The sequence below is a fragment of the Monopterus albus genome, unplaced genomic scaffold, assembly GCF_001952655.1.
Source record: "Monopterus albus unplaced genomic scaffold, M_albus_1.0 scaffold237.1, whole genome shotgun sequence".
NCBI classification, from domain to species: Eukaryota; Metazoa; Chordata; class Actinopteri; order Synbranchiformes; family Synbranchidae; genus Monopterus; species Monopterus albus.
The window spans coordinates 395,870-414,258 of record NW_018128117.1 but is presented as its reverse complement, the minus strand read 5'-3'; the positions used below and the strand labels follow the sequence as shown (position 1 = coordinate 414,258).

General features: G+C 41.6%; 1 protein-coding gene across 1 annotated transcript in view; it reads right to left on the bottom strand.

Annotated features, from left to right (window-relative positions):
* Positions 1-18,389, bottom strand: part of nbeaa (neurobeachin a) — a 77,162-nt gene that overhangs the window by 3,382 nt on the left and 55,391 nt on the right. Inside the window, 27 exon segments of the mRNA XM_020620401.1 lie at positions 450-521; positions 1,302-1,494; positions 2,148-2,237; positions 2,582-2,746; positions 2,878-3,030; positions 3,698-3,817; positions 3,924-4,064; positions 4,426-4,538; positions 5,542-5,657; positions 5,985-6,087; positions 6,446-6,563; positions 6,714-6,850; positions 7,332-7,481; positions 7,568-7,692; positions 8,668-8,834; positions 8,970-9,078; positions 9,589-9,653; positions 11,148-11,209; positions 11,857-11,984; positions 12,928-13,047; positions 13,871-13,997; positions 14,797-14,951; positions 15,925-16,061; positions 16,386-16,762; positions 17,064-17,220; positions 17,344-17,412; positions 17,526-17,650. Of these exon segments, the coding sequence (XP_020476057.1) occupies positions 450-521; positions 1,302-1,494; positions 2,148-2,237; positions 2,582-2,746; positions 2,878-3,030; positions 3,698-3,817; positions 3,924-4,064; positions 4,426-4,538; positions 5,542-5,657; positions 5,985-6,087; positions 6,446-6,563; positions 6,714-6,850; positions 7,332-7,481; positions 7,568-7,692; positions 8,668-8,834; positions 8,970-9,078; positions 9,589-9,653; positions 11,148-11,209; positions 11,857-11,984; positions 12,928-13,047; positions 13,871-13,997; positions 14,797-14,951; positions 15,925-16,061; positions 16,386-16,762; positions 17,064-17,220; positions 17,344-17,412; positions 17,526-17,650 (3,594 nt within the window).

The window sequence follows — 18,389 nt, the reverse complement described above, 5'->3', positions numbered from 1 at the left end:
AAGGGTGCGCCTGGCCGCCCTGCGGAGAAAGCTCATTTCGGCCGCCTGTATCCGGGATCTTGCCCTTTCGGTCATGACCCAAAGTTCATGACCATAGGTGAGAGTCGGGAAGAGTTCGGTGAGGCCATGGAGATGGACTATCGGTCGGCCTCGAAGAGATTCTGGCAAACCGTCCGGCGCCTCAGGAGGGGGAAGCAGTGCCCTGCCAAAACTGTTTACAGTGGGGGTGGGCAGCTGTTGACCTCAACTGGGGACAGCTAATCAACTTCAACCTTTCCTAATCAATCATCACTCAAAAGTCAGTGATATATGTGTCAACAACAAGGCAGTCAACCCCCAGCACCCCCGTCCTAGATTTTGGAACCAGCAATATAATAATATCAGTATTATTTTAAGTGCTGAAAACAAAAAGCCGATGAAATCTGCTGTGGTGATTTCTGTGCACTGACCTATGAGAGGGTCCATCTCAATGGGTAGGTGATGAGCCTGTTCTAGAGAGTATCCTGGAGCTCCACGAAGGCCTGAAGGGTTCAAGGTTGAAATATTACAGACATTCATATATATACACACACACACACACACACACACACACACACACACACACAAAACATAACTGTGAAGAATAAACACTAAACTATAGTACAACCACTCACAGAATGCAAAAGGTCAAGTGTTCTCTGATGAAAGCTCTGATGTAGGCTTATGTTCAAAAGCAAGTGATGATGTGGCCCTCCAAATCATATTATCATGAGTAATTACACCTAGTCTGCTGCTGCTAATAAGGTAAATAATGAGGTTTATTGAGGCTGTAATTAACAATTGTATCTATGTCAACCTACAGGGTGTGGATAAAATCAGAGTAACAACAATATCATAGAGTTCAAAACCAAAAAGCTTGGGCTCAGCAAGTACAGTGGGACTGACCTAACATGTCTCTGAGTTTTTAAGCATTAGAGCCTTCCATAATTTAGTCATAGCTGCATAGCTACAAATAAAAATTTCCTTATCTAATTTCTAAGAATATTTTGTCAGTCTATAAATGTCAGGAAGAAATGCCAATTACTATTTCCCCAGATCCCAAAGGGATGTCTTGAAATTGTATTTGACAGATACAGAGAAAAAAGCAGCAAATCTTCACGAGAAGCTTTAACCACCAAGTTTGTCAGTTTTTCTTGATCAATTATCTGTTGTATGACTTTCAGCCCTATTACAAACTAAATACAAAATTATGCAACTCACAATAAAAGAGTCAACCATAAACAGACATTGTACACACGATTCCTCTCAACACAAACACTCACCAACTGTGTTGTGCCAGCGGTTGACTGCAAACAACCGGCTACATGTAACAGTGACGGCTGCTGGTATGCTGAGGTGGGGCAGCGTGTTGGCCGCGACGTGTGTGACGGGGGAGTTGGAGGGGAACTTGAGCACCATGATGACGTCCTGCTGCATCTGATCCTTAAACATCAGAGGGCTCTGGGGAAGGAAACACTGGTGAGACAGACAGAGAAAGACAGAAGGACAGGGAGGGAAGAGGAAGAGAACAACACAGAGGGAGGAGGGGAGGGAGATGGAGGAAGAGGGAGAGGCAGACCAGATGAGACAGAGGGAGGGAAAGGAAAAGGCATATTAGTGGGAGCACAGGGTCAGAGCAGGTACACACACTGAGGGTATGTCTAGGCCCAGGAGAGGAGGGTGAGGTACTGCTTGGTCAGGGTTCAGGACCGACAGGTTTGGGTTGATAAGGATGGCTCTGATGTGGAGACACTGAGGTCTCAAGCTGCTGAAGGTAGCTGAGAGGACAAAGAGGCTCAAACCAGGGTGGAATTGCTTTGAAAAAACACACAGTAAGTACACTTGTATGTTATATAAACAAACCCATGCGCCTTTGTAGCAGAAGCCATTCATTTCAGTGGACTATGTGGACTCAAATAAATTTTACTGTGAGGTTGTTATGGAGACAACCTCATCAGTACACAATAAAATGACCCTTGCTTCAGAAAATAAAGAAAATTACTAATTATATTTCTGTTGCTCTGAGATATGTGCACAGCTGAGCTGTTGCTTTTCACAAGAGTCTCTTTGTTAGCATTCTGTATATATACTATTGCAAAAATTGGCATAGGCGGGCAAGGTTTACTCACCAGGTGCATGGCGGAGGAGCGAGGTGGGTGTGGCTCTATCAGCAGGTGGGAGGGGATCTGACCACAGACCTGAATCTGCGTCTCAACCACCTGCAGGTGGAGACACAGAGGTGATGTTAACATGGAGGAGAAAACATGGAAAGCAACAGTGATTTTCTTTACTTTACATTCCCTAAATATGCATGCTTGTCTTTTGTGTATAGCTTCTGAACTACATGCATGTACTATATGTATTCATCTCTAGGACGATCTATTTAAAAATATAAATATGTTCTCAGCCATAGCATCTGTCTCTCTTTAAACATGGCATCAATCTGATGTTACTGCATGTTCTTAAAGGAAGCTCAGCATTGCAGCATGAGAACGAGGAGGAAATTTCTACACTGTAATAATGTGTGTGTGACTCAAACAAAAGTGATGTTCTGAAAACCAACCTCACGTTGCACAGCATCTAAAGTGTCTAGGTTGACTGCTCCCTCATAGGACAAAAAGTTGAACACGTTGAGAGCTCGGACAGCTTCTGGCCCTCGCTGCTTGTAGCCAAATATTAGATCAATCCACTGGTGAAGCTGGCATGACACAAACTCGCTTTCCAAAGCCTGGTCAGGTGGAGAGAGGCAGAAAGAAATGAAAAATGTCTTCAGTGTCTCTCCAGTGGATTTACAGGCCAAAACAGAAAAACTTTTCTTTTAGCATTTTACTGTGTGTTTTAGGAAAGACTGTCTCTCACCATCCGGTTAATGCGAACAAAGTCTTCTGGTTTCTTGGCCCAGGCAGGAAGTTCAATGTCACCCACAAGAACCCCATCATCACGCACCCCGAGCTCATACTCATTACTATTGACGAACATCTCAGGCAAGTAGTAGAACTCTGGGATCAGCTCCTAATGGACATGAAAGACATGTTACTGATTTTTCAAAATCTGTGATAATACCAACTGTAATCTATCAAAGCTGACACACATTGTTTTCACCAATATTTTCATTATTTCTTTCAGAACTTAACATATTTCCAGCTATAAACTCTATTCCGAGCAAAGCAAAATAAATATTATTTTAGGTATTATAAAGAACTGTTTTGACTTAAAGTCTGTGTTTCTGAGTATCCAACTTGGAAAGTCAGATGAACTTCACCAACCTTGGTCTCAAAATCCAAGACACCCTGCTCCGTGCACCAGCAGTGAGCTCTTTATTTGCATTTATATATTATTTGTGTCACAATAAAACAGTCCTACAGACAGTACTGTCCAGCTTAAATCTGTGGACATGTTGATATAGTGTGTGCAAAATACCACATAATGTGTTGTTAATAATTGGTATGCCAACAATATCTAACCTGGTTCGGACTGGTATTATGGTTAACTGAAACTGGAATGCAGTTAACTGGGGTGTGACGTCGTTCCCAGCTCCGACATCCGAGTTCACACCATTAGTAACATTGTATTTACATTTATGCATCTCAAAACTGACCAATTTCAGGCAAATTGTTTCTTAGTTTCCATAATCTTAACCAGTTGTGGAGCTTTCCTTCAACCCATCAAGAACAGTTACCTTGACATCAGCCGTGTCCCTCTGGCAGTTCCTCCATGAACGGCCTATGCCAGAGAAGGCTCTCTCTGGGTGGTCAAACTTGTAATCGTTTGCGTTGAGGAAGAATGTGGTGAAAGGCTCCTACAGGCACAAAGAACATCATTTCAACAAAGGTCTTGGATGTCTGGCGTACGTTTAAATAGATGCTGGGTGTTATAGTTTGTATGTGTCTTAAGTAGGTACTCACTATTCTGAGCATCCACATCAGTGTCGAATGAGCAGTGGAGTAAAGGGTTGTGTAGTGGTGAGGAGGTGTGCTATCATCATCCCCTGTCTCATAGCGCTCTGCATAAAATGCTGCTCGTTTGGGATTCAGTGCACCAATGGGCTAGGAGAAACCAGAGGGAAATGAAACTTACTTAGGTTACTGATTAGAAGAGAAATCATCCGTGCAGTTTTCTTTTCCTTTCAGAGAGCTTGTCACACACTATTATTTAAAATGGCCAGTCACAGTAAAGCCAAGTCCAACTTTGATACTCTGAACAAGGAGGGAATGTAGGAAATTGCATTAATAGTGATATTACTGTATGTGGTTTTTACTTAACTGCTGAAAATGCAAATAAGAGATCTTCCTGCCAAGTCTTGGTACAGCTTGACATGTATTTTACCATTTTTTTGGCTAAATGCATTGTCTTAGCAGCACACATACACAGTGTGTGTCTAACTGCTGTGTGTCTGAGTGCTCTAACCTTGGAGAGGTCTCTGAAGTTGCCAGGAAGAGTGAGATCGAGTTCCTCTGAGTCATAGTTGGTCAAGACCCAGGGGAACACAGGATACTGGTTCAAATCATTATAGGTCCTCCCTGCACAGACAAATGATGGATGGGAGAGGAAACAAAATGACAAGATGGATGTAAAGTTGTGACATGAGTCCATTTTTGTTGTGTCATAAGAGGGTCCCATTCTGTCACAACATGCTTTGGTATTGGTCTGTTCCCATTTGAGACTTGTTTTATAACTGTATATATAGTATGAATACACAGCATGTTTATTTGACAAAGCTTTGAGTTTTACATGATCAGATTAACACATACTGTGATGTGGTTAAGCAAACTGTTTAGATTTGTGATTTACATCACTACTAAATTTGGGACTTTAAAATACACATTATAAATCAAGCCACATGCAAACATTTAATCAGTGAGGATAACTTCTGAGCAAAGAGCAAGTGGCAGCTGGTATTACAATTACACTAACCAAGCATGTGTGTTAGTTTGATGAAAAATAATCCTCTTCAGGAATAAGCGGTATAGATAATGGATGGATGCATTGATGATCAGGGACCACCTGCATTGCCTTTGTGACCCACCAGGGGGCTGTGCACCACTGCTTGAAAACCCCTGTTCTAGTACATAAATGACTTAAAACACAATAAAATTAAATGCACAGCTGCAATAATTATTCAGTTTATAACTTATTGTCGCTGTGGCTGCATGTATTCATATATTTTTGTATTGATAGGCCGCACTGACATATTGTGTAGGCTGCAGCTGAGCTGGTCTTGTAGCTGACAAAAGGTTTAACTTATTTAAGTTTTCAAGGTTCTTTTCAATAGTCTCTTTATACATTGACTTCATTATTCATGTACAATGATAAAAATAGAAACAGGGCAAGTGCAACAACTTAGCACTGTAGGAACCGTCGGAGCAAAAATGTAAGACCATGTTTTCACTGAAAACGAAGTCAGGTTGTATGTTTGACTGCTTACTGGTGTATGTGGATATATTATTTACTGTAGAAGCTAAGATTCACACTTACAAACTGTGCAGACTGAGAGCGCATGAAGTACGACAAAGCTGACTTTACCTGCAATAGTGTTGAGGAACATGAGGTACTCAAAGTTGGAGATCTCTCTCCTCTGCCAGCGCTGTGTCATGTTGGACGACTTGAAGAGTTGACGAGGGGTAGCCAAGGAAATCCGCCTGGAACACACACACACACACACACACACACACACACACACACACACACACACACACACACACACGGAAAGAGATTTACTTTATATCAAACCAGAAAAGTGCCAGTCTAACCCAGAACAGTGGTGAAGCAGCTGACTACACTCGGCACCTACCGGGGGGAGAGACGAAAAACGCCCTGGAGCACACACACACACACACACACACACACACACACACACACACACACACACACACACACACGGAAAGAGATTTACTTTATATCAAACCAGAAAAGTGCCAGTCTAACCCAGAACAGTGGTGAAGCAGCTGACTACACTCGGCACCTACCTGGCCTGTGGTAGGCCATAACTCGTTCCTACCCCCACCCGAGGGAGACTGTAGACCACTCTTTTGACTGTGGCCTGGTCAGGGAAATTAAACATCACAGATGCTGGAGAAAGGAAGAGGCAATATATAGTCAATATGTTGAAAGCACAAAGTCAAACACTCAATGTAACAATTAATGTGAACTGGTACCACACAACATAATACACGTTGGCTTTACACCTTATACTGGGACATTTTTTCAGCAGCTGAATGGGCATTAAAACTAATATCACTAACCTGCCACACCATGCAAAAGTATCTACAGGTTTGAAAAGAGGCTGTAGTTATGGCACATAAATACAAGTAGCTAGGGATTTATGTCTATAGGCTCTTGGTGGCAGATGCATACTGTACAGGTTTGAGAAATTAACAGATCTAAGCATACAGTATCAATGTATGTCACATGAATCGTGCAGACATACTTCTATTGGCCATGAAGACCTCTAGTCCAGTATTCTGTAGCAGGTAGCGTCTAGAAAACACGGCTCGGATCTCACTAAACATCCATTTGCCATGCAGACCCTCTGAGTAGGCCAGTACCTGTTGAGGATGGATATTTTAACATAAAGAAAGAGCTACGGTATAAACATGTCAACCCCAAACTATTTACAGTAAGTAAGTAGAGTAAATCTCCAAGAGAATGTGATCTAAATCTTTTTTCTCTGCTAATGAGAGATAGCTTGCCCTCACTTTTGCATCAATCTTCTTGAAGGCAGGATCCTCTTCATCCACCTCAAAGTAGATCTCAGTAGTAGTGATGGACAGAGTACCTCGAGCCACCACTACTGGAGCAACCAACTGAGCTGGAGTACTCAGAACCACAGGGCCTGGGGAGACAATAATCAGGTATTACTACTTTAGGTATTCATAGCCCCGGCAAAATCATGATATGTAATAGCAGTAAGTAATTATCACACACACACTAAATATTTAATTTATTATTCATTCGTTATTAAATTAATTGGCACATATACTACAGTTGAGTCATTTCATGATTGATTATTGATTTAGTTCTTCTACTTTTCTACTCCTGTATACAAGAGTGGAACTGCTGGAATAAATGAGGCATTTGGTCTGTTATGGATCAATATTAGCTTTTACTAAATTATAACTTCATCTTCTGGAGTCACATAAATCTGCCGGTTGGTTAGTGTAGCTGCAAAACTTTCAAATATCCAACTTGCCTTTGGAGGTAAAAAGTCTTGGACGGAAACGTACTAAAAACAAGAGTCATAGACAGTTTACTCTTTTGCCATACTGTAGCATAGAATCTGCGTGTGGGAGTGTGTGTTTGTGTATTCATGGTACCTGCAAGGTTATCAATCTCTTTTTCCTGCAGCAGGCTGACAGCATCATCATCTCCCTCCAGCATTAACTCTGCCTCTGGATTCTGGGTGACCACTGATTGGCTGCGGAAAGTCTTTTTTGACTTAAGCCCCTCCTCTTCCTCTTCCGTGCCTGTTTTTAAGTATGCATGTGAGGACTGTGTGTATGCAAAAAACAGTTATTGACCAATTACTAGTAGAACAAAATACATTACACACCATAGTCATCCAGAGCTTTGAGCGACATGTCGGCATGAGTGGATCCAAAGGCATTTCGCACAAACCTCCGTCTCCTCCTCAGGTCGTCCTCCCAGTAGTCTAGACGCCAGAAGTCATGTAATTGGCTGAAGGTATAATAGAGGAGTAAAGATGACTCAAATCAGTTGGGGGAGGCAAACAAGGTGAGCATTTTGGGACTTGGTCTTCAAGAACAATATAATTAAAGACCGAGTTGAAGCTAAAGTAACAGGTAACATTTGGACACCATAAAAGCTGATTTTCTCCAGACAAAAGCCTTTTTCTTTATTGGGATAAAGGGCAGTATTTGACCACTAGGGTGAGCCTGACAAAGCATTACACACACCTGTAACTGAGAGAAAAAAACAAGAAAAATGACTAATGTTAAGGGCTTTTTATGAAGATGACAAATGGCAAGGTTCAGTCATGCAAGTGACACTGAAAATTTTGTGAACAAATGTTAAAAAGATCACTGAGGCCAGAGCACTTCAGATGCAATTTAGCTGCCTGTGCACTGCAGTAAACAATTTAGTTCATCAACAGTGACATGACGAAGACAGGCTTCAGATGTTGCATGTCACATGTCCTCTGATTAAATCACATGGCCTTAGACTAGCTACCAGCCTCAGGCAGGTCTGGATAACAAGCAATCATTGATTTAATGTGTGTATGTGAGCGTGCTAAATCAGGAGATCAGTCTCGTGAAGCTATTAGTATTTAACTGTTTGTGTGCACTGTAGATGATAAATTATGTTAAATAAAACTTGACTGGTTCATGAATCCTGCTTTTCTCAGATCAGATTCATTTATAAACGTGTTTGCTGTTCTGTATTTCAGCACTGATCACAGCAGTACTTAGTTTGCTGTATTTACACAATCAAAAGCAATAATATACAACGATAATACGTTAGAGTGATATGGGCCATGCATGACGGTGCAGACTTAATAATCACTATACATATTGATACAATTTTCTTATTACATGGAAGAGGCGTTCCATGTGAGCACCAGCGTCTCCTATCAAATTACAGCCTGTGCAAGTGTCTCAGAGTACAACTGGGTTCACTGCATCTTCTACTCACCTCTGTGACATTGTCCCCCACGCTCCGTGCTTATTGGTCAGGATGTTGAGGATCTTCTGTTTCAGCTGGTTGGCAGTCACGTGGTCTCTGTGTTTAGCAGCGCTGATGAGGTGATCGCACATTTTCTCTTCCTCTCTCCGGTCTGCAGCATACTGGGCACAGTTAGACTGGAGGAGAGAAATCCAGTAAAAAGAAACAATAAGCATTAGTTATCGGCCATTTCACACTGGTTTTTACTTGCAGGATTTAATTGTGCCTCACACGGGCTCATAAAAATCAGAAGTGCTGCTTTGTGTGGGTACCTCAAACTCGGCATGTTTGTGTACATCCTCAGCCCTCTGTCTGTTCAGGATGAACTCCGCTTCATTGGCAACACGCACAATATGATCCTTCATGGCGTGGCACAGGAGTCTGGTAAAGTGACGGCAATTACAGGCATTAGCAACACTTCCATTTAGAAAAAAAAATCTAATGGTAGTGTAAGCAAGTTCTCCTCAATATGGTGACCTTTTCTAAATCACAACAGTAAGACTGTTCCATGGTGTGCTGTATAACTGTATATATGGATAAACAGTATGTTTAAAAAGTAGCATTGTATGACATCCTTTTGTCTATCTATCTTTTTGCATTGTACTTTAATCATGTTTGGTACCAATATTCCAATAAAGACTATGGAAAATGAACAAAAACAAGATTACAGGCTCTGAAAATAGACCAGTACAAATCAGATGTAAATTTAACTACAGTTTAATGCTTTGACTTCCTACTAAACACATATGGCACTGTGCACGTATTATGGCTTGTTTCTAATTAGGGCTCTGTCATAGCCATTAGTTGTTAGACGCCGATAACAGTACTGGCGTAAATGTGTGAATCTCAGGGAACTGGGTGAGGTGATGATCAGTCAGTGTGATGGATTACCTTCCCTCATTAATAAGTTCTATGAAGGCCAGTCCAGCATTCTTCTGAATGGAGTTTTGCCACTCCTAAGTATAGAGGACACATCAACATAAATATGGCTGGGAGTGGTTTGCTATGGATTGAGCCTATCACTGACTATGTAATTTTATATTATAGTGCATTTTCTGGGACAGTAATAGAAAACTTGGTTATACATGAAATTTGTGAATTAAACACTTAATTCGAGATACTTACTCACAAAAATCCTGTAAATCCAATATTGTTATTAAGCTGTGCAGCTTATCAATTTGCAACAGTGGCCACAATAGCCCAGTGCACACTGTGCATGGGTTTCACAGCGCTGTCTGTGTATATTGTACATTAAAACTCCTACATAAAAACAGTTTTATTGACAAGGAAATACACATTTTCATCAGTGACCATTACAAGCGTATGGTATACTAGCAAAAAGCGTTCAAAGCACAGGTGAAAAACAGCTTAAGAGCTTTCCAAGTGTCAATGAGAATGCACCCGTCTAAGAGTATGTGAGTGAATGTCTTTGTGCATATGTGAGTGGAGACTTCTGAGTGGTGCTGAAAGCCTCAAACTATCAGAGCTCCATTAGCTCCACTAGCTCTTGAGGCTGTGAAGGACACGTGGGAGCATCTCCTGTTACATCCCCGCATCCAGAGGATCAATATCTGGGCTAGGGTTTGCTCTTCTGGGCCTCTAATGGGAGACAAGGCTGGAGCGAGGGGTAATACTATACATGCTGACGAGCAGTCAGCCTGGAGAGTGGAGGAGAGGGACGGGAAAGGGAGTGGTGAGAGGAAGGGGCAGCATAAAGAGTGGTAGAAGATTAAAGCTGCACCCACTACCCACTGAGGCATTGAGTTAAAATGGAGCAGAAAGGCAGAGGTGTCTGATGGTATAAGTGAAGATGGAGAAAGAAGAAAGCAGAGACCAGGACAGAGCGGAGTAAGAGGGAAGAACTGAGCTCTTAAGGCTGCCAGAATCCAACAAAGAAAAATAGTTTGGAAACAAACTTCGTAACACAAAACAGAAAGAATACCAGCCACCTACACCACCAAGGAAAAGCTCTGTAGCGGTAAGTGCCTCTCTGCTGTCACTTGGCCTTTACAGTGTTACTCAGGAAAACAGAGATACTGGCTTTGAATGCAAGTTAGATAAATGACCCTAATAACCCTGTAAATTAATTTAACTCCGATGCCTTTGTCATTTAAGTCCTAAAAGTAAAATGCAGTACAATAAAAGTAATGAATTATTTTGCAGCTGTGATAATGATAGAGGAAAACTTTGGTGTGATGATGCATATGAGCTGATATTATATGACATCTGCAATGCGCTCATTACGTAACCCTGCCTCACAGGGCAAATCAATAACTCGACAGCTTCATGCATGCACTAGGCTTTGCCAATTATTATGGCCATAAAAAAGACTAAATAACTTTAAAAATGAGTAGGAAATGTGACATATTAATGACAATGTTTTGCGGCTTTGACAGAATTGATCACACAGTATGTGCGAGGACAGATAGGAGGAGTGGGGAATAACCAACCTGAGAACAGAGCAGCATTACAAGCTCCACCACAGACGTGCTAGACTTCATACACACCAGACCTGCAAGACAAAGACATACAGCACAGTCAGGAGCCTCTCTTTGTTTATCTCGGGCATGCATGCACACACGCACACACACACACACACACACACACACCGCTGCAACACAAAAATATCATCAAAAAAGACACTGTAGTGTCAGTAGTTTCTGCAATTGTGTACAGTCGTCATAGTCAAAGTTTATAAAAAGCATGCCACAGAAAAGACAGGATCAAACAGTAGAGGAGGGGATGAGGGAGGAGGGAGGAGGGGGTGAGAGGGGAGGGAGCAGGAAGTGAGTAGAGGGAGAGATCAACATAGAGACAGTGGATCAAGACAACAGAATGCCAGGAAGCAGGTGGGCAGGGGGAGGAATGCATCATTAGTACGAACTACGATGTGAGCAGAATTCATTCTAAAAATTACATATAATCTAATCTAAAGATGTGGACATTATCTAGCTAGCTAGTTGAAAATGATGCAAAATACAGACATCATACCTGTTTGACGAATGAGTGAAGCTCAGACACACGTTCAAACAATCACATGTACACTTCTTCACTCATTTCTCCTCCTCTCACTCAAACACTGCGGTGAGGGACAGTGAATGGGGAGACTCCACAAAGAGACGCCAGTTAGAAAAAAGGAGCCGTGTACAGCACCTGTACCTTCTATGAGCAGTTCCTGCCCATGGCTACCCAGCAGCGTCCTGGACAGGAAGGGGGCAAAGTCCACAAAAATCTCCCTCAGCAAGGGGGCCACCTTCTCCAGAGCGCGCTCGAGCTTGGTGGTGATACTGCGGTAGAAATAAGTGAAGATGAAAAGAATAGTGTGAAGATAAAACATACAGATGAGGGTAGAAAAGCATGTGAAGAAATGCTCGGGGGATTTACAGCAGGTGAGAAAGGGTGCAAGAAAAACATGCAAGAAAGAAACGAAGAGTGATGGGTGAGAAAAGGGAGGACATGAGGAGGAAGGCATAATATCTGAAATAAACACAGAAGACACAGTAGAGAATCAAAGAGTATGTAGTGACAGTTCGTTATGAAAGCACCATGCCTGGGTTAGTACTGGTTATGGTAACACAGTCCTACAGTTTAAAGGCTAATCAATGTGCTAATCAACTTAACATCTTAACCAAAACGGCCCATATTTTGCATTGGAAAACATAGTATATATTGTATATTAACCTGTCTGGTAAATGCTACACATCTTTATATTAGTGCTGTTGGTGTGTGCAAGTGTAGATCAAGTGTAGAATAAAATATTTTTTCTATTCTATGTTGAGTTTAAAAATGAAGAAGGAAGAGAGTACAGCAAAGTCATAATAGCCGTAAAGTACATATTCTTGGTCTTATAAGCATGTGATTTCTAAAGCAAATTGTATTTGTTTTAACCTGCATACCAGGTAAGTGACATTTGCAGTGCAGGTAAAAACAAGCACTCAAGTCGGCTTAAACCAGTACCTTGAGTTATTTGCAAAGTCAGGTTTTGATCTTGAGTTCTGGGTTAGTGTGAGAAGATGGCCATGCCAGAAGTGACAGATTTGACTATGTTACTGCAAATATAAAAAACATGAGCTGCTGGCCAAAAACAAAAGTGATGAAGCTGGTAGCAAACATATCTGTCCTTTCTCGCATGGCATTCTGGGAACATTTAGTAGTGGCCGGGCATAGCAGAGGTGTGTGGTGGAGGTGGGGCAGAGGGTGGGTATGGGGACAGAACGAGTATCTCCTTGCCTAAAGCACTGTCCTGCATCTCGGGGGGCTGCCTGGAAGCCTGCCAGAGAGCTAAAAGACTTGAGCTCAGGGGGCGTCTGACCGCTCCGCAGCGCACACTGCGCCACCTCACAATAGGCACTGCAATACAAACCACACACATACAGACATGCACACTGATTAAGAAACACATGCACACACACGCACCCACCCACTTACATGCATGTGTACTTTTACACAGCACAAGTAACTGCAGATATAACAAACTGTCTCATGCCTAAGCAGAGAGTGCATAAACACAATTGTTACAGTACAAACTGCTACATTGTTCAACAGAATTATGCAGTATTTATTATTGCAGTGCTATTTCCTAACTATTAACAGTCACATATTGCTGTTCATTTGATATTTTCTTTGGTGTTAGCCGCCTATACAGAGTATGGAAACACAAAACACATTTATGTTTATGAGAAGCACTATGAAATACATCAAGACTGTTGAGTTTAAGACATCGTTAAAGTTGGATTAATAAGTGGTAGTATTTTCTCAGTACAAGTGTCAAATTAGCAACTAAAGTTCTGTCTTGTTTGAAAAGAGATGAATCATTTTAACATGTCAAAATGTTTTTGCATCTACTTATCAGCAAGATCATGACTAATATCAGGTATGGGTACCTAGACCTCAAAAAGGATGAAGGTTCATTTCAATTGTTCCCAATTCCAGACAAAACCCACATCACCCTGCTGTGCAATACAGTATCAGTAATGACTGTGAGTATGAACTACTGGTCTTTGGGAAGGTGTGTGAAATGAACAGGGAAAGGAATGAAATGTAAAAAGGAACAGGCACCCAAGAAAACAGACACATTAATAAAACAAAAGCCAAAAGGAGAAAAAAAAGAAAGCACAGGAGGAAAGTGAATGGCTGAAGAGATTAAGAGCTTTGTGATGGTGACAGCACTGACCTCATATTCTCCATAGTGTCTTCCGGCATGGGTGCCACCGTCTGCACCGCTGGCAGATTTTTACTAGTCGCACCATTGACAAACGACGAGGAGGAGGAGGAGGAAGAGGAGGCAGAATCTGTGGCACCTAGACAAGACAGAGAAACAGCAAGCAAAGTGAGGAGAAATAAAAGTAGCATTACAGCAGCATGAATCAAGCAAGACCAAGATTAGCGTGCAGGGTAATAATAAAGGAAATGTATTAATGTCCTGATCAGCTGCAAATTCAATTTGGATAGCATTTCTTTGGACATGCAGCTGATTGTCCTCTGGTAATGGGCCCTTTTTGTGAAAATAGCTTTGCAATCAATATACAGAATCCATTTCAGGGAACCAATACCTTCCTTGTCCATTATGCATGTATCATACATTACAATATATCTGACAGGCTGACAAAGACGTGAATACAAATCCACTCTGCTACAGCGGATTTGCTGTGTAAAACATCACTGATCTGCATATCAGGTCAGGTGTATCGAATTATTATGTTTCACTAGGTTTATTCATATTTAATATCATACAAGTGTCAAAGAATATCTGAAACATATTTTTCTTATATGTTGTTTCCTAAATACAGTAAATGTGAGCTGTGTAAAAAGTACATAGTCACTGAATTAGCATTCCAGCTAATGGCTAAAATATCAACTTTTTACTGTTTTCTGCAACTCTATTTGTCTATTAAATATACAAAGATGATCATAAAAGGAGTTTGTTTCTATTGTAGCGTGTTCAAAGTGACAGCAGAGAAATGCATCAAAATATTTTGTAGAAACTCAACTGTGCTTCCTTGAGCAGTCTTTGAATTGGAACGGTCTTTCTCAGATTGTCTATTATTAAATGCAGACTGAAAAGATGCAAGTGCACAATATCTGTGTGCTGTCTCTCACCTGTAGTGTTGATCATGCTCTTGGGTGTTGCTGTTGCAGCAGCAAAAATGTTGGGTGTGCTGCCAGCAGCGGCCGCTCCGCTAGTGGTGGGTGTGCCCACCGTGTTGACCAACAGGCTGCCAGGTGGTGGCTTTTTGACGGGAACCACAACACTCCTGTATGAGATGAGACACAAAGGCATAAGACAAACCTGCACACACAAAATATTCTTAATTAAATGCTGCTCAGTGATACCTTAGTTCTGTGTAATGGTACCCTAATGTACAGTAGACTTCAGCTGCCACTGAGATGATAGCTTCACATGTGTCAGCTTGTTTATAGTTGGTTTATACCAATACAGTGATACTAAAAGTGTCATAGATGTTTAACCTACTGAAGTCAGTTTTGGGAAGGATATTTTGAGTGTTGGGAACTAATTATATAAAAACAAAGATAGAACAAAAATGATAAAATTCTATTTATGTGCATATTTTAACCTTGGATCCATTGAGAAACCACTTCTCTTTTTCATGGTGAGCATTTCAAGTATGGGTAAGAACTAACATTTCTTTGTTTAACAACACTACTACAATACTGCCTGTATGTATTTTCCATTATTTTATATGGACAATGTATCAAGCCTGTCTCCATGAGTCAGACAGGCTTGACACATTAGGAGAACATCTTGGAGATGGCTATGGAGCCATCTGTGATCTATTAGGCACACCGGCTTCAATCGATTACTTTGCTCTCAAGGACTGCCACAGATCAGGAGACTAAGTGATTCACAGGAGATATAAGGAGGTTGTCACTCAGTAGAGAGTCTCCTGGTTTACTGTTTGGGAAAGAGAAGAACCTTTACAACTCTGTGCAGCCTTCATGTCCAGCAATTTTATCACCCAGCAACAATATCTCTATTCTTAGAAGACTATTATATTACTGTACAGTATAAGAGAATTCTCAAAATGAATGTCTGTTTTAAACTACCAGTCAAAAGTCTGGAACCAGTCTCCCACTGAACTGAAAGGGATAGTGTGTCCAGACTGGTAGTGTATATAACACACAGTTAACCGACGACTGTATCAAGCAGTACTGACATCTCTGTTGGTTCTGCTGCCTCTTGTTGATTAAACAGAAACTGGGACTGACCTGTCGAACGAGTGGAACTGCATGGGCAGCATGGGGTGCGTCTTCAGGGCAGGGTCTGGGTGATAGGGCGTCGGCCCTGACTCCTGTCCCAAATCCCCACCATCAACTGGAGCAGCCACCAAGCTCTTCAGGATCTCCTGCATTTCAGAGAGAACAACAAAACTGATGACTGTAAGACAAAAGCTGCTAAAAGTGTTAGGAGTTTTATGGCTTGACTAATTCTTGGCTGTTTTCCAACTTCTTAAATTATATTTAAATTAGTAGCACAGATTAAATTGAAGTGCATTTCCTGGCTGCACTGGACCATATTTATCTATTATTCATTTACATAACAAAACATGTTGCATACTGGCTGCAGAAATTAAATCAAGAGCAAACTGACAGTTGAGACTGTATAGGATAGATGCAAGACAGATATGAATGCAAGCAGCCCGGTGTGAATTGGGGTCCCACAGACTCACCTTGACATTGATGCCTTTGTTTGTTTGACTAATGCTGGAGATGGATGAAGGCGGGGCTTGGCTAGAGTTGGATGTGGAGCTGGGGTTGTGTGGGGAATCCAGAAGGCTCTCCTGTGACCTCCTAATATCTGACGACAAACTGCACAACAGATCTGTGCCTCCTCCCCCGCCTCCTCCTACTCCCATGTCTCTGTCCGTCTCTCTCCCCACCAGGCTGAGGCCAAGTCCTAGGCCCATCTCTGAGCCATTCAGGGACCCAGCCACGTGGCCCTCCTCTCCGATGCCTGAGTCTGTGTGCGGGAGGCCGGCCCGGGGAGAGTCATCCACAGGGGTGGGGGTCTGTTTGTCACGGTCAGGAAATGCTGTGGATGGGTGCTCTGGAGGAATGAGGAATGCATAGAGGGTGCAATATGATTTATTTACACAAATGGTTGTAATATGCATTTTCAAGAAATTCTACATTTTGTTTTTAACATTTCATTCTCAGCTGTTTCCTCTTCCTTTCATTTCTCTGCCATTCTTTCTTACTCTGATGATCTCATATTCTTGACATTGGGACTGTTGTTCATCTGAAGCCTGTACTCATTACACCAACGCTACAATGATGAGTCACCACTGGCTCATCCAAGGTCACCCTGTATTACTGAAGATATTGCAGAAAAAGAATGAGAGAATCACCTGTACTGGTTGGGTGGCGGATGCTTCTCCCCGATAGGCTGGTGGACCTGCCAATCTCTCGCTGGGGTTCCAAAATGTCCCGGTACTTAGAAACCATGAGAACTGAGATAAAGTAGACAACTGCCAGCGCCAGGAACTGAGCCTGCTTACTGTCATCCTATGGCAAAATAACACACAAATGCACTTATTCAGTAAAAAACATTCAGGCATTTTTCCTTATATTTATAACTAGACATATATTGTCTATATTTTAAATACACTAACACACACACACTCTTACCACATCTCTGAAAACCACAGCTCGAAGACGATTGATGTCTACATCCTGCAGGAGTCTGTCTGGATCCTGCTAAATATGGAAAACAGATTGTCAAATGCGCTGCGCCATACATATGCATGTTTCTGTCAGATTTTAAGTGCTGTGTGCAGGATATGCTTATGATCTGTCTGGATGTGTGGTACCTTGCTGGTGGTGGAGGCACTGTGGAGGCTGTCCTGTGACTTGCTGCTGGTTAAGGAGGACTTGCAGCTTCGATCTCTCTGTCTTTGCCTACACTCCAAACAGTTCCTCACTGCCACACAACACACTGATGTAGACACAGAGGCAGAGAGGAGACATGTAAGTATCACACTTCATGTAAGATTTCCGTTTTAGAAACAGAAGCATATATAAGTCCCGTGACTTGTTCACTGACTTCTGTTTTTTGCGCTTTCTGATGCACTACATGACAAATAACCTCATTATGAACATGCAGTATAAATCACATATGGGGCTGGAATGCAGATAATGATTATTTTCACTGCAAATTCATTTGTATCAGTGATTTGTTTCATCCATAAAACTGCGTTAAATGCTTCTCACAATATCATTTTTACTATAATTTATGAACAACAACAAAAAAGCAAATCAAAGTGCAGACACACATTCTCATTGGACTGAATGCATGTCCAAACTTTTGACTGGTAGTGTACTGTAGATTTAAGAACCTGGAACCATAAAAATGACTTTTAATCAATTACTGTACTTTATGGTAATTGAAAAATTGATTGACTATTTGTTGAAGCTTTAATTACATGCTACACATAAGCCCTGTTATAGACTGACAACCTGGACAGATTATTGCTCTGTATCTCGCATTGCATTCTGGGATGGGATCTAGCCCCCTTTAACAACCTTTAACAGGGTAAGCAGAAATAACAGACAAAATTTAACAGTCCAAGTTATGCACAGGGATTAAAATATACAAATTAAGAGAAATCTGGTGCGATAGTAAGCACATTTATTACAGTGCACCCCTTTTTTTCCGCAACACTATTTTTAATAGA